Below are 16,107 nucleotides of genomic sequence, written 5' to 3' on the forward strand. Positions count from 1 at the left end.
CTTTTAAATTTGATATTGCAACTCAAGAGCAGACTAACCATGAAAATCTGCAGGTTTGCTTGCTGCAGTAGCTGATACACATTGCAAAATGCTTATGAAAAAAGGCATTTATTTTAATGTTCTTTATATACAAAGTAATTTCACATCACCAACATTTTGATACTCTAATAGTACTATTTGTTATCATTAAAGAACAAACCCAAGAATGTAGTGCCTAAATGACTTAATGCTCCTTAGTCTTTTTTGCAACAGTGACAGAGAGATTTCAGGGGATACCTTGATGGAAATTACTGAGAATAGGCATCCTGAATTTCTAAACTGCTTTGGACAATGAGGATATAAATTCCCAAATCACTCACATGCTCTAAAAATTTTCCCTTTGCAGACAAAAGTTTTGCACATGCAATTGGAAATCATATTGGGGAAGTAAGTATCCAGATTATTCTTAAGTACTGATTACCTACTAAATTCTGCTCAGCATGGAAGGGATCAGCCCTTCAGGAATTGAGACCCACAGGAAAAATGCTGAGAGCTTTATTTTAAGTGAAGCATTTTGTTTGCATTTTCTTCTATTAATTTGGCTTCTCAAATTTTGTTAGTGTCACAATAACTCGTGAAACTCGACCGGATTTAAAATGAGTTGAATGCAATTATTTAATCTTTAATCCATGGACTCTGCTGTCTCATGTAATGCAGTCAGTTTTTGAAGCACTTATGCTTTTTAAAAAGGATTTCTGCCCCACTTTGCTCTTTCTTTTAGGATCCAAAATGAATCTGACATGAATTTTCTTTGTCCAAAAATGAACTTGGGCCAAGATTCACAATTCCAGAATGCTTTCAAAACATTTATAGTAAGATGGCAGAGTGCCTGTGTATAGCAGCGTATGTAGCATTGGAAATCGTACCTGTCAAACCCGCAAAAATTCCAAAAAGCTCATCCCTGACCTTTGCCCTTAACATGTAGTGAGTGCCAACCACCCAGCTCCAGGCTTTCCATCAAGTGGGTCAAAACACACCAGCCAGCTTTGCATTTCTCAAGATGCATGTGTAGCGTCCACGAGTGGGATCAGTTCATGGAAGCTGTGTGGAGATGAAAGGAGCAGCAATATTCTCTTTCCCTGGGGCCGAGGGACAGACACTCAGCAGTGCGGGATGGATTGCCTGGGGCAACTTTGGTGCTTTTTTTGTGTCTGCAGAGGAACGAGTGGCTGCTGGGCTCTCCCTCCTGTGCCTCCCCAGCTGCTCCCAGGCCGGAGGGCTCCTTGCCTGGTGGCCCAGGCATCCTCGTGCTGTGCTGCACACCTGCCAGGTGGCTCCTGCTTCACTGTCCTTGTGTGTGTGCCCCAGGCTGGGTCCCGCTGGGGTGCTGTAGTGCTCCGCTGCCGCTCCGTGGGCTCAGTGCCACCGTGGCTCCCCCGCAGCGTCACTGCGAGGCCACCACCTGCTGCAGGGTCCCTCCGTGCTGCAAACCGCTCATGGGGAGAGCAGCCGGGGGGGGCGGCGCTGGGAATAAAGAGCTGGCCATTTCCGAATGAGTCTGTGCCTCAGCAACTGGCATGGGGCTCACGGAGCCAGAGTCACTCTGCAGAGAGCCCAGGCTGCTGCCGTCAAAGTGAGTCATTTTCTTCTTCATTAATTTTCTCTCTTTGGCTCTGCGGTTCTGGAACCAGATTTTCACCTGCAGAGGAGCAGAGGAAAATTGTTTTCAGTTGCTACCAGACTGAATGTGGTCCTTTGTGTAGTCACAGAATCATAGGGAAAATCAGTGGCACGAGGACCACTGAGAAACAGAGACAACAGAGCAGTTTGCTTGTTTTTCATACAGGTAATCGTTCCTATCTAGTGATAAAATATGTTTTAACAGCTTGACAAAAAGTGAATCTTGTTGTTAGTTCAGTTATTTCTTTATGGAATCAGCTTTGATTTATTCGATTTTTGGAAACAAAATCTAACAGAACAGAATCTCCTGTGCCCTAGTGATTGCCAAAATTTTGCAAGAGTATTGTTGCATTGAAAACTGAATGCCCTAGTCAGGGCAAGCCAAGATCTGCTACTGAGGCACAGAAGCTTTCCTGATTGGATAGTGCATGTTAATTAATGAGTTCCAGTGTAGAAACCAGTGGAAATTCACTTCTGAGCAGAATTTCACCAGCAATACACAATATTAATTCAGAATATTGTCTTAGCAGTGCCTGAATAGCTGAGTGCCTTCTACTTCATTTGTAGATGGAGCCAGAATCTGCTGCTGCTTCCCAATCCAGTGCCACCAGTGTCCCTGCCCTGCCACAGCCACCCAGCCACCTTTGGCAAGGAATGAAGGTGGATCTTGATCGGGGTGGGACAAGTGAGGACATGAGCTGCAGGTGAGTAATAGTCAGCTGAAAAGACTGCAGCTAAAATACTGAGCTACCTCATTCAGGTTTGTTGTGTCTCCTTGTTCAGACAGCAAAAGAAACACTTCTGTCACCATTTTCTATAACCCAAAGGAAAAAAAAAATCAATATTTTGCTGAGAAATATTGGTCTGTTCAGTTATTTTCTGATAGAAACTAGAAAGGGAAAGAGAATAATGGTTGGAAAGGAGGTAAAACATTGAGAGGTGATAACACCTGTGACTACCAGGTTGTGTTTTAAAAGAAAATCACTGGTGAAAGCCAACAAAACATTATAAGAGCTCTCAGTAACAGTCTCAGGGTGCTTCTCCTATTCCATTTTACAGCTGAAAGATTCAAATACATGCAAAACCTGTGTAAATTTAAACCAGGTCTCTTAAGTTCCAGGCTGCCATCTGAGATATTTGGCAGTTCCTTTTGTTGTCTTAGTTCTGGAATGTCATTTCAGCACCAAATTATGTTCCATTAAACCAGTCTCAAGCCCTCTCAGATCTCGTGCATTCTGACTGTGCAGAGATAATCCAGTTTTTCTCATACATTTGCCAAAATGTATGAAACGATGAAAGAGTCTAAAAACGAAACCAACCTTTCAGAATTACCTCTGGCTTCAGTGTTCTTACCTGCCTGTGCATTGAGGTTTTTATTCTGCTTTTTATTATTAAACTGGGGAAGCAGATCTGCAGAGAGAAATTAGTAGGCACTTGAGGATCATGTGCCAATTATCAAATAAATCCAAGTAAGAGCAGATCTGTAATGTCAGACTAAAAGCTGTCAGGGCCAGTTGCATCTGTCTGACTTATTTTTTACCTACTCCTCTCCTTCCTTTCCATATTCTTTTTTCCATGCAATCATTCTTCCCCTGAGATCTGATTTTCTCTCTTCTTTCTCATCCTCATCATCTCCTTTATTTCTGTATCTTTCCTATGTTAACAGTGCTTCATCTTGCCTTTCTTTTCTTAATTAGATATTGCATCTTTCCTTCCTTGTCTGAACGATTGTTCTTTGTCCTTTTGAGATATTCCTTCCAGGGAATTTTGGATTTTGGCAGAGGCAGAAAAAAAGCTTTTCCAGAAAATCAATTCAGGTTTTAGGTGATGTGCAGAGGAATTTGTTATAGTTCAGTTGTGCTCATATGATGGAATTGTTTAATTTGTACAAAAGGCTGGTGGTGGGAGTCTGTCAGGTACTTTTTACTTAATCTTACATTTTAAAAATACACTTCAGAGATGTAGGTTGTATGAACTGGAATTCATTTTGTTCTTGATGATGATGATGTATTGATTATGATGAAGAAGAACAGATATTGCAAAAGCTGTTGCCAAGTTTCCCCAATAGATTCAAAGAAATGGATCACATATTTTTGTTTCACTTCTTCAAATACATTCATCAGGAATTATCACTGAGTTAGGACATTTCAAGTAAGTATCACTGGTTGTTTACAGAAGCAGGGTTGTAATATTGAAATTCAGAATAATTAAGTCAAATTATGAAATTTTTAACAGCCAGCAAAAAAGACACATAGTGAATTTCTTATACCTGGCTGAAACAATTTTAATTTTCAACAATTCAATCCTGGCATTCAGCAGCAGATTGAGGAATGTTTGCTTCTCCATTTCTGTAATCTCAGTATGTGCTGTGTGAGCCAGGTTCAAGTTGGATGGACAGTGCTACAGCTCAGCAGAGCCCATAGAACAATAGTGAATCAGGCCTAATCAGGGATTGTGTTTTGATTTATCTGCTGGGAACAGAAGTGGAATTTGGAGGGGAGGAAATGGGGCAGGAGAAAGGAGTAGCACATATGTAGGAAATCTTTAACAAAAGATACAATGCAGCCAAGGAAACAAAACCCTTCAAGTGTCCTGAACACACTTGAGCTCATCACTTCCATTTCCACTAATCCCAACCTTGTTGGATTGGTTATGGAATTCCCACTGACTTCAGCAGAACCAGGGCTTCTGCTTTAGAAAGTACAGCATGAAATTCTCCCTGCTACCACTGCCCAGAGAGAAATTCATTCAGGGTTTTGGTGATGTGGTTTAACTTGTGTTTCTCAGAATGGGTAAAAGTTGGTGTTTGCATTTCCTGGGTTATTGCACAGCTCTAGTTCAGGTTCTGCTGCAAAGGGACCCCAGTGTTTGGTGACTCGAGGCATTAACATTTCTGTGCTCTTTACCATACACTCATCTCCTCAGCAGCAATCAGCAATTCAAAGGAAAGCCTGGGTGGGTGATCCATACTCTACCTGTCTCTCGGAAAGTCTTAGGTTTGCAGCAAGTTCAGACTTCCTCCTGATTGTAATGTATCTGTTGTAATGAAACTCCTTCTCTAATTCTAATCTCTGATGATCTGTGTAAACCACTCGGTACTTCTCTCTCGTTCTTGTTTTACCTGTTTTGAAAGAAGAACACATTGCTTCAAGCTAGAATTTTTTCACTTCAGTAACACAAAATATCTGGCTTTACATTTGAAAATATCTGGGGGGATTTTAGGCCTGATTCTCTATGCACTTACCCAGAGTAACTCCCTTAACTCAGTCTTGATTTACAACACAAGAGGTTCATACCATCAGATATTAGGTTTGCTCCTTAGTAAATAGATAATAAACTGCTCCTCGTGTTCTTTATCACCCCTGTGTTATCATTTGGGAAGAGAAGGCATTCCTGGTAAGAATGAGGAGCCAGGAAACCTGGGTTCTGTTCCCAGCTCTGCTGCAAGCTTCCTGCCTGGTGTTGAATTGCTCTTGTCTCTGTCCCTAGAGCTGACACTCTTACCTGCCTCAGAGAAAACTGTGAAAGACGTTTTACTCCACAGAAAACACTGAGAGCTTCCAAAGTTCCTCACTTTTTGTTGCTAGAAAAATTCCTACAACACTGTGATTGTTACTGCAATTTGGAGGTTGTGTTTTCCCGTCAAGTCTGGCACAATCTGCCCACGGCCTGATAACAGCACAGGGAACAGTAACATAGATTTTCAGATGACAGTTCATAAAAAAGAGAAAAGGCAAGCAATAATACTTCACAATGGGCAGGGAACTGCAGCATCTGCTGTTTTGGGAGCAGCTTTGCTGCCTCCCTTCAGCTGTGGGTGCAGCTGAGTAGAGCAGACACAGCTCAGCAGCATCCAGGGCATTAAAAGGCAATGGCAGATGACAGGAGCCAGGGAACACAGATGCAAGGAGCTGAAATTTTATGGATTCCATACAGGGTCATTTCTGAGGACAGAATGTGTGGCTGCTCTGAAAGAAAGCTGAGAATGGGAAAGGCTGCTGCTGGTTCCCTTCCTCTGTGGTTTATGCTCATGTTAGGCAATCAATATATTGGAGATCAGCACCTGCTTAAAGCCAAAGCCTGAGGTCTTCCCACATTTTTAACAGATTGGATCATTGTTGTGTTAAGACCAGTGTTGTCATCTTTGCTGACCACAATCTTACCATTATTTGGTGCTTCCTTTACCTGTATTTATATGGACATTCCTTGAGATGTGCATATTTAGCCAGTGAATTGTCTGGGACAGGGAATATATTTTCAGAATTTTTTTGCTCTGTATTCCATTGTGGTTTTGGAGGTTGTGAATCTGTCCCCTCAGTGGCCACTGCAGCAGAAGAGCCCCCCCAGGTTCAGGTTCTCCCAGGTGATGCACAGAACTCAAGGTGTTTGTACCTGTACCCATCTGCTGTTGCTGCAGGTGTTGTGTGGCTCTGCACAGCAGCTCCTGTTTGCTTACAGAGCTTTTTCTGACAAGGTTATTGGGATGCCTAACTCCTCAAAAAGCAGGTGCCACAAACTCCTAGTGATTTCTCTAAATGAGCAGGTAATTTGGAATGGGGTGAAATAGATTCTCAGGCATGGAGTTGGTGATGGCACAGGGCCCCAGAGCCATCAGCTTTCCCTGGCTGGAGAGAGGGGCTGGAGGGGTCATCTCTCAGTGCTGCCAAAGGCCTGATTCCCACCCAGCCCCTCCTTCCCACTCCCTTTGCTTTTCAAGTTTCAGAGCACCCAAAGGTCAGAATTCAGCATGCAGGACTACAGCAGAATCTTGGGTTCATGGTTTTCCCCCATCTGTGGAGGGAGATGTGGTGTCTCTTTGTTTTTTATGGAACTTATTTAAGGTTGGCATTGCCTTCCACTTGCCATGTACTCCATATAGGGTCACTTTCACCTCTTCCAGTATTTGACAGTCAGGACTTTGCTATTTCTAAGAAATTTTGGCTCACCAACCTATTGCTTGCTTTAGAAGTTTCTTCAGGCTCTTTGTAGTATTTGTATAGATCCCAGAGCCAGCGTTGGTGAGCACTGGAAGTCCTGGGCAGTGCAATGCTGTAAATAAATCCTTTTATAGCCTGGATGGGGATGGTTCTGGTTCACCCTACAAGACAGGAGCTCTCTAGGACTGTCCCCAGGCTGTAGAACCAAGTCTTCATCAGAATTTGGTCCTTCAGCTTCCATGTTCCAAGCCTGGGGCAGCATCCATAGTGCCTTTACAATGCTCTGGGCATCACCCAACTCTTCCTAAGGCCATCAGCCTGATTACTTGGAATATTTCAATAGGGGAAATAGGTGTGGGATTGCTCCTTAGGCTGTGGGTTCTGCTCAATCCATGCAGCCAAACTCCTTTGTCTCAAATCTGTACCTGCCTGGGAAGGTGCTGCCTGGCTGGGGAAGATGTCCAGGACATTCTCATTCACTGACATTTCCACCACTGTGAAACTGCAGTGGAAGCAGAATTAGCCCAGTGAGGTTTACACTGATAATCAAGTGAAAAGTGCTGCTAATTTTACAACATTAAGGTAAGAATTGCAGAGTCTCTGAGGAGCAGCAGTGATTCAGTTCAGTCCACATAAATACCAGGACATTTGTTTTCCTTCACTAGAAGTGTAAATTGTTTGTTTAACATATGGTCACCTGTGGTGCTTTAATGCCTTACTTGATATTTTTTAACTTTTGATCTCTCTAACTGGTGGTTTGGTTAAGGGGTTTTTTTTCTTCTTCAAATGAGAATTTGGGGTCATTCTATGGGACAAAATGTTTAACATGTTTCCTTAGTGTCCTTTGTGTTGTTAAGATGGAGTACACAAAAGAGCAACAAGGTGATCTTATCTTGACCTCTGTTCTCATTCAGAAGGCACAGACAAATATCAAATGTTCCTCTATTGCCAAAACAAGGTAGTAAACTTCAAGAAAAACCTTCCTGTTTCTGGTTTTAAGTGCTTGAAGCTTATTAAACCTGAATAGGAGAGGGTTGTGTAGTTGTTGGTTTTTTTTTTTTCTTTTTAAACTGAAGAAGAAATTAAAGGCATATGGAAAACAGAACTTTCTCCCATAAAATCCTTTTTTTCTGTATGGATAACTCTAAGGTTTTTTTAGTGGAATTGATAATATGTAGATTCTTTTTGAAGGAAGATTGGGAGCTTTGACATCTAATTCCTTTCTTAAGGTTAAGGAAATAATTTAAAAAGTCAAAAAGCCGAAGTAAGGAAATTTAGAGAAATACTCTAACAAAAATTCTCTGATGTATCATATAAATATTTTCTTTAATAATTAGATTTTTTTTCTGTGTAGAGAGAAGAGGCAGTGAGAGACAAGAGGCAGTGGGAGCTGAGATCTGCCAGAGTCTTCCAAGAGTTACTTTTAGCTCTGGCAGAGCCATGTTTGAGTTTGTTGGGCCTTTACTCGATGCCAGTGAGAGTCTTCCTCCTGCCTTTGTTGGATGCTGGGCTGGAATTAGTCTGCACATGGCATTTCCTTTCAGAGGCAAAGCACTTTTGTTAACTATTATTTGCCAGAGATAACAAACAGCAGCAACAGAACCCATCCCTAAACTGTTTGGGACTTCAGCTTCTAAATTCCATCTGTTTTCAGAGCAGATCCACTCCACTGTGTTCTGCACACCTACTGGCTTTAATTTTAATTGCATTTTATTTCCATAATGAGTAAAATTTCAGGTGGGACTAATGGATTCACCCCATAGACAGTGGGAGGAGGTATAATGGCAGAATTCAATGATGCAATGATAAAATTGTATTAATCCAATTCTTTAGTGAAATCCTGCATATTTTCCTTACTTAGGTGAGTGAAATAGCCAACATTTGACTTTGTACCATCTTAATCAATCTTTTGTTAGTGACAGGTTAAAATGATGATCAGCCATACTGTGTCAGTTCTGTAGGGAATGTGTTCTGGCGTGGACAGTGGAATTGTGGCTGGAGAGGTTATTGGTGCTGGGGTGGAAGAGAAATGGAACAAAAGGGCTTTGAAGCAGCCACCTTTGCAGCCTGCCTGCCTTTGTGCTGGGGGAGTGGATTTCCTGGCTTTAATGAGCTATAGAAGCAGAGGGAGTTTTGTCAAAACCCTCTTTTGCACCAGTGGCTACTGAGGAGTTCCTTTGGACCAGTGAGAAATCAGACATTTCAGAGCTGGAAATCTTTTTGTGGGATCTACTTTAACAATGCTGTTCCATCACACCCACTCTGGCAATTTTTGTGACTGGCCAAGTTTTGAGTTGGGGGAAGGGAACAGCTTTCCCATTGGTCATAAAATTCACAGAGTATTTCTTCTGAAGACAATAAAGCTGGGAGAAGGCCTCTTTATTTGCTGTGAAAATCATCACCCTTTCCGGCAATATAACTCCTGAAGAAAGGAGGGAGAAGGAAGAGACAAGAGTGCATATCAAAGCAAAGTGAAGTGTTAAAAGGGTCTGTTGCCTCAATATGACAGATAGGCCTCAAAACCTCAGACAATGTAGGCCAGGAAAGGGAAAAAAAAAAACCCGACCATCGGACCTCACAACTAGTTTACAAAGCAAAATAAATTAGCATTAGAAGCAGCCCTGGGCTCTCTTTCAGAGCCTCCTCTCTTAACTTTTCAGGAATATTCTGCAGGCACTGAAAGCAGCATCTTTCATAAAATCCAGAAGGCACCTGAGGATGTCCTGGGATAGGATAGTGTGGGATTACTGTGGGATTGCTGACAAAGCATTGCAACCTGGATTCCAGGGTTGAGCAGTGCTTCAGAGGAAGTTATGTCTGTCCTTAAATCATCCCAGAAATGTGAAACAGCTCCTGGCCTGAGGATATGATCAGTTCCCACTCTCTGTTACTTTAGTATTAAAAAACTGATGTTAATTTTTGAGTTTATAAAGATACAGACTGACAGAGATCAGGCCTCAGAGTTTTGTTTAGGACTCTAACTACTTATGTACTTCAAAAGTGTAGGAAAAGTAAGGGGCAAATTCTCCTTAAGTCAGTAATTTCACTGACTTAATTGAAGTTGTGAAGCAAAAGTAATTTTAAATAAGTTTTGAAGACAAACATTGTGCTACACATGATGTTCTGTAAAGCTGAATTTAAAAAAAACCCACCAGCCACTGTATTAGAAAATGTGACATAGATCAATCCTGTATAATATTCCTGCCAGGAACCTTGGTGTGATAAGTAGGTATCCTGGTCCTGTGCATTACTGCAAAGTTAGGGGCTACAGGTTTGCTAAACTCGAAATTCTGTGTTTGTATTTTCTGTTGCACCTTGCTCATCTGTTCTTTTATACATGCTCAGATTGCTCATGTTGAAAAATCCAGAACAGAATCATAGAATTGAAACCTTTCAACAGACTTGAATTTTCCCTTCTGTTTTCAATTTTGAATATGTTCTGCTATTCTGGAATAAAGCTCATTGGCCAAATTCTGTTCTTCCCTTTGCTAGTGTAAACTTTTCTGCTCATCTTCATCACACAGAAGGAGTTGGATCTGAAGCAGAGTAATTTTTATTCTCTTTAAGCAATGACTGGACATAAAGAAGCCCCCAACCTGCAGAAAATGTAGGTGGATTTCTGAGGGGCAAACCAGGGACAGTCCCATTGCCAATGACTGTATAAAGGAAAGTGATTAACTGAGATTTTCCCCAAGTGTTGGATGCTCTTTAGCATTCAACATTTTACAGGAATGACCTCTAGAGAGGCTTGTTCCTCTTCCTTAGATTTGAGGGAATAGAACTTCCTTCAAAGACTAAGTGTGATACATTTACTGTGCCTTTAGTCATGGTGCTCTCAGCTCTCCTGTCACCAGCAGCAGAAAACTGTCTTCATATCTGCAGAGGAAATTTTTATTGAAGAAGAATGACAGGAGAGTTGTCATCTACAGGAAAAATCTCACCTCTAAATCAGTTCACCTGTTTCAAAACTTGTCCCCACCCTGTTTTATGGTAACATAAGTGCAGATCTTAAGGTGCACTTTCAGCTTTGTGAGCAAATTCTCCTGGGAGTTCACTGCTCAAACTCAGTGTTTTGGGCACACTTTTACCACAGGTGTGTGTTGTTTTCTCACACAGTCATAAAGTCAAGTCTACTCCTGTGTGAGTGATGACACAGCTCCATAAAAATCCTGAAATCAACAGGACGAGATTTGTAGCTTCTTCTAAGGTGGTTTCATTGTACTTTGCATCAAAGAATTTGCCTGTAATTATGTCTTGTATGTGTGTGTGTGTGTGGAATTAGCACCTCACATTTCTAGCTGTGGCTTTGTTCTGTTCTGTGTTACAATTGCTCCTTGTCCTGGCTGTGCTCACCCTCTCCAGGGGAAGTTGAGGAGACAGGAGCAGTGTAAGGGTTAGAGTAGAGTCTTTTCTCTCAGTGTTTATGGTTGAAAATCCTGAGTACTCAGTGCTTCCTCCTTCAAGTGTTCTGAGTCAAAACACATTGTTTTTTTTTTTAACACCCTGAGGAGTGCAGAGACAGGGATCCTACGTGCTCTGCATTGAGGATAAACCCCAATCCCTGCAGTGCCCAGGCAGGGCCAGACACTCAGCCAACCTTCAGTCAGAGACAGAAGGATGCATGAAAGCCTCAGCAGGACTTTTCTGCAGGAAATGCATTCTAGTAGTATTAAATCAGGATGGCAATCTCACATTAAATAATGAGCTCTTCCAGAGGTTTCAGGGAACCTCACAAATTTCACTTTTCACAAGTTGAACACATGGTTCTACACTGATGTTGCTTTTAAAATTACAGAGTAAAACATGAAATAATTTCTTCCTTTGTTTCAGGTTAGTTGTGTAGATAACAGTATCAAAGGACCTGGAGGGCATGAGGCAGTGGTAGAAATTGCAATAAAGTGTTTTGTTTGTCATCTGTCAGGACATGACGCCACAAAGGACCAGTTAGAGAAGATAACCATGAAATCTCTGGAGATGGGAACATCTCGGATTCAGGGCCTTGTTTCTGTGGCTGCTCCAAGCCAGACTGCTCAAAGTGAGTGAACCTTTGGCAAAAATCTCTCCCAGTCTTAAAGGATAAGATTACAGGAACATTTCCTGCACACTTCTGAGAAGATCTTGCAAGAACTACTTGTTTTAATAATTATTGTTTTCACAGTGAAATGTTATTGGTAGTATTAGTATTGGTAATTAGTGCTTTGCAACACGTAATGAATAAATAACAGAATTAAGTTGTCTAAATGATTTCTGTTGTGATCACCTCAGGTAAGTCTGAGCCTCATTTTTTTTCACAATTAAGAACAGTGGTTTGAATCTATTCACAGGGAATAAGGAAAGCTAATAAATAATAAGTGTGATTCTCTTGCAACACCAAAGCTTTGCTGAAATTCCCAAAGGTTTTGTAATGAGACAGAGGGATAATGCTCAGTGAACAGAGACAGCACTGAGGATGTAAAAAGAATTGGATTCCATCTAAGAAAAATGATGAGGGGTTTAATCATGATTCAGCAAACAACATTTGCAATGAGTCTGGTCATACACCTGAAATCACTGCTACACCTGCATGTACAGAGCCAGACTGACTCAGGTGCCTCCCTAGAGCTGACACTGCTGCAAGGGAAAATATTTTAAAATGTTATTATTTTTGGGGAAACCATGAAGGACAATAGTGCCCTTGCTTTTAAACAGAAAAAGAGGATAAGGAATGAAGCAAGAGAAAGGAACCAACTCCAATGAAGCAGATCTGCTGGCTCTGGGCCTGCCTGGCCTAACAGAAAAACTATTATATGTAAGAGAGAAAGAAGCAGCAGGAGAATTCCTTCTCTGGGTTTTCCCTGAAGCAGCACTCAGTAGCTTTTCAATGCAGCTTTCCACTGGCCATGAGCATGTGGGAGGGTCTGTTCCTATGGCATGCTGATTTCTCCAGTTCTGGACACAGATATGCTCAAAATCTTGTTAGACCACTCCAGAAAGGAGACACTCCCAGCTCTCCTGTGAGAGCTCTGACCTTTGCAGGCTTGAAATTTGGAAAGTGAGAAATCTCTAAGTGCTTCTTGTGCAGCAATTAGAATGTGATATTTTATATTATGTGTGTATATATATAAATATATCTATATGTGTGTGCTGTGTCAGTCTATCCCAGAGTCCCACTATCAAAGGGACAGCACAGAACAAATCAGGCCTTGCTCTCCTGGTGTCACTGGAATCCACAGGAGCACAAAGCAGGTAAGGAAGGGATGAGGAGCAGTGGGATTTTAAAGCAAGGTTTCTGCCATCTGTAAATCCCACAGTTAGTGAGCAATTTTGGACTCCTCAAAATTAAGCTGCAAGATTTTTCAAAACAGGCCCTCTTGGTTTTTTCTTGGATTATATTCAGTGAAGAATAAATACAATTTTAAAAAATACAAACTTTATTATCTCCCAAATTCTTGTTCACACAGAGCAAGAGCCTGTTCTGATTGTTCTGTGAACACCCCATGAACTAAAGTTGTGTTCAGCAGGAGTGAGGAGGACTCTGCCTATGCAAATTAGATGCATTATTTTAATACAGACAACTTTTCTATGCAGTTGCTTTCAATTCTCTAATGTCTGTTAAAAGTAATTGCTTTTCCACCAGAGCTTGATTCAGTCCCTGCTTTGAAGACTTTTATTTACAGGCATGTGTGGAGGGAGGGAGGGAAAGGGAAGGAATCTTCCTGGGATGCAACACTGAAATACTGGGAGCATCTCTTTAGGGGAGGAATTGAGCATCCCTAATTTCTACTGATCTCAGTGCATGTCAAAGCTGCTCAGCACCTCAGAGGATCAAATACTTTGATAGAACAGATTATGCCTCTGTTCTATTCAGGCAGTTTTCCCTCTTTTTCTTCTCCCCTTTCTTGTTTAATGTTTTTTCATAACATTAATATTTTAGGGATGCTCAATATTTATATTTTTCCTCTTGTTCCTCCTCGCAGTCAAACAGAACCTTTCCCTCAAGCTTCATGGCTGATTTTTACTGCTTAAGTACGATTGAGGAATTGTTTTGTACTCCTTGACTACCATGCAGCAGAGCCTGATCTGTGTCTGTATTACCAGGCTGTGTTACCATGGATCTTTGTATTCCTGCATATTCTGAGAGCTGCTACTACAAAGTGAAGCAAGCCTTTCCTTATCATGCCTGTTTTTAAAGGATTGACTCATTGTTTGATCTTGCAGATCTCCTTTCAGCTTTCTGAGGTTTGGAGGGGTTTTTTCTGGTAGAAAGCCTTACTGCCACCCCCTGTTATGTATATTTTAATTGAATTTTTCCTAGATACTCCAAAACTTGAAGAAAGTAAGCAAAGAATAGGTGGTGGTGAATACAATACTTTCTGTTTCATCCCAATCTATAGGACTCCTATTGGATATCACAAACTTTAAAAACCATATCTGAAGTGAGAAGTGAAAGGACATTGCTTTTCATTTCCCACAGGATTAAAGGTCAAGCAAGAAACATAAGAAATAATCAACTGATCAAACCCAGCATCCAATAATTGAACTAATATTTAACTGCTAGTAAGAGAATCCTTCAAGAGCAATCAGAGTCTTTCTTTATGAATCTGAATCCTTCCCTCTGAACAGGGAACCTGGCAAAACCCCCACAAATGCCACAACAACAAGTAAAAATCTCTTCTCAGCACAAAACCTCCGTGCCCTCCTACCTGTGGAAGTGGATTGCACCGTTTTCCTCATCCACTCATAAGAGCTGTGCCTTTGGCTGTTGGGAGAGATTTGCTGGGCATGAATTGTATCTACAGGAGGTAAGGGCGCAGCAGCAGCGGGGTGCAGGGAGCTGTAATCAGCAGAGCTGTAGGAGCCCTGGCCAGGGGACGAGCCATTGATGTGGGCAGCGGGCACGGCGCTGGAAGGGCCTGGGCCGTAGGCGCTCCAGTCCTCGCGCTGGGGGCCGTAGTGGGAGCCCCAGGCTGGGGCTGCCTGCCCGTGGGTGTCCAGGGCTGGCACAGGGTGGTATCCCATGTAGTCAGAGTAGGCTGGAGCAGACACGAAGTTTTGCACGGGCAGGTTGTTGCTGGTGCACCTTGCGGATCCCGGATACATGCTGGTGTCTTTATCCAACAGATAGCTCACGTACATGATGCTCACAGCCTGCCTTTGTCTTGCTGGGACATCCTGCTCCTCCAAGGGTTTGTTTGATCTCCCTTCCCCTCCTCTTTCTTTCTCTCTTTTCTAGCCCAGCCTGGCTCTATAAATGACTCCTGCTAGCCCTGATGTCCCTTTACTACACATGATTAACAATGGTTTTACCAGGTGCTGGTGGTAACAGTTTACTAAGGTCCTGCCTGATGTCACAGATAACTGCCTGCCCCAAAATTACATTTGCATTCAAATGAAGGGCTGCCCATGCAGGCAACCCCACCTTGCTGCTAGTTCTAGGGCTTCCTTTCTCACAGATCTTTATGTATTGCCAGCCCCGTTCTTTACTTTGAGAATGTGGTTTGAAATCCCGTGGTCTTCGAGCAGAGCTGAGCACGTAGTTAACCATAACTGTTCAGGCAGTAGAAGTTGTATTTTTCTTGAGCAGTGCATGTCAGGATCTCACTTCAGGCACTTGGTTAGAGTTACTCAAACCCTGGTGTCTGCTGGTCCAGTAGTAGTTCTGCTCCAGTGTGCTCTGTTTTTTTTTTTAAACTAAAACCAAAGGAGCAGTTCAGTGTTTAACTGTAGCTCTTACAGAGCTCCTCACATGAGCACTCTTCTTGACTTCAGCTCTTCATCTGTGTGGGAGAGCACTTAGAAACCACAGCAACCCCGGTGATTTTACCATTACAAAGGATATACAAGAAGTCTCATAGTCATTTTGAGCATTTGTTCATACGAATAGTCTTGTTGATGTTAGCAAGCTATTCATGAGCTGGCTGCTTGCCACAGCGATTGAAGTTCCTCTACTCCAACCTCCAACATTCACAGAAAGGGAATCTGTTATTGAGAGAATGCAGAATTTGTCACTCTCCCTGTGCTTATGTCTTGGTTGTGATATTGAAATGAGTGATAGTTTTCCCTGAAGGTTTTTTTTTTTTGTTCTCATTGCTGTGCTTCTTGACAATAAGTAACACCTTTTCTTGAAAATATGGGGACAAATTATAGCGTTTTAGCTCAGGAATGCAGTTCCCTAACTTTCGGGAGCAATCTCATGTTTGTGAGTAACAAATCCCTACGAGAGCATCTGTTGGAGCAAGGAGAGAAAGTGTGCATTTCTTTTTTTAAACGAGATAGATACCTTAGCATTGTCTCTTAATGGGAGTTCACCCTGTTTTCATTCCTGTTCCTTTAATGATGTGATACTTAATTGCACCTTTATTAATGGTCCGACTTGTCAAAGGAGTTTTTCCTTAAACAGGTGCAAAGTATAATGAGTTCTTTCTTTGTTCAGAGGTGTATTTTTTCTCTGAGTCTTTTGCACTTTAACACCATTTAAACTTCCAGGTTGTGGGAAGGAAGGAATCACTTTGCACACCTGACCACACTGTTG

At 41.9% G+C, this 16,107-nt stretch overlaps 1 protein-coding gene across 1 annotated transcript; it reads right to left on the reverse strand.

Annotated features, from left to right (window-relative positions):
- Positions 1 to 1,423: 1,423 nt before the first annotated feature.
- On the reverse strand, positions 1,424 to 14,857 carry LOC117002991 (homeobox protein CDX-1-like). Its single transcript, XM_033072577.1, has 3 exons — positions 14,279 to 14,857; positions 4,635 to 4,780; positions 1,424 to 1,678 (listed from the first exon to the last, which is right to left on the reverse strand). Exons 1-3 carry the CDS (start codon positions 14,709 to 14,711, stop codon positions 1,424 to 1,426), a joined length of 834 nt encoding a protein of 277 aa, XP_032928468.1. The 5' UTR covers positions 14,712 to 14,857.
- Between the last annotated feature and the right edge of the window lie 1,250 nt (positions 14,858 to 16,107).

This window comes from Catharus ustulatus, chromosome 14 (genome assembly GCF_009819885.2).
Source record: "Catharus ustulatus isolate bCatUst1 chromosome 14, bCatUst1.pri.v2, whole genome shotgun sequence".
NCBI classification, from domain to species: Eukaryota; Metazoa; Chordata; class Aves; order Passeriformes; family Turdidae; genus Catharus; species Catharus ustulatus.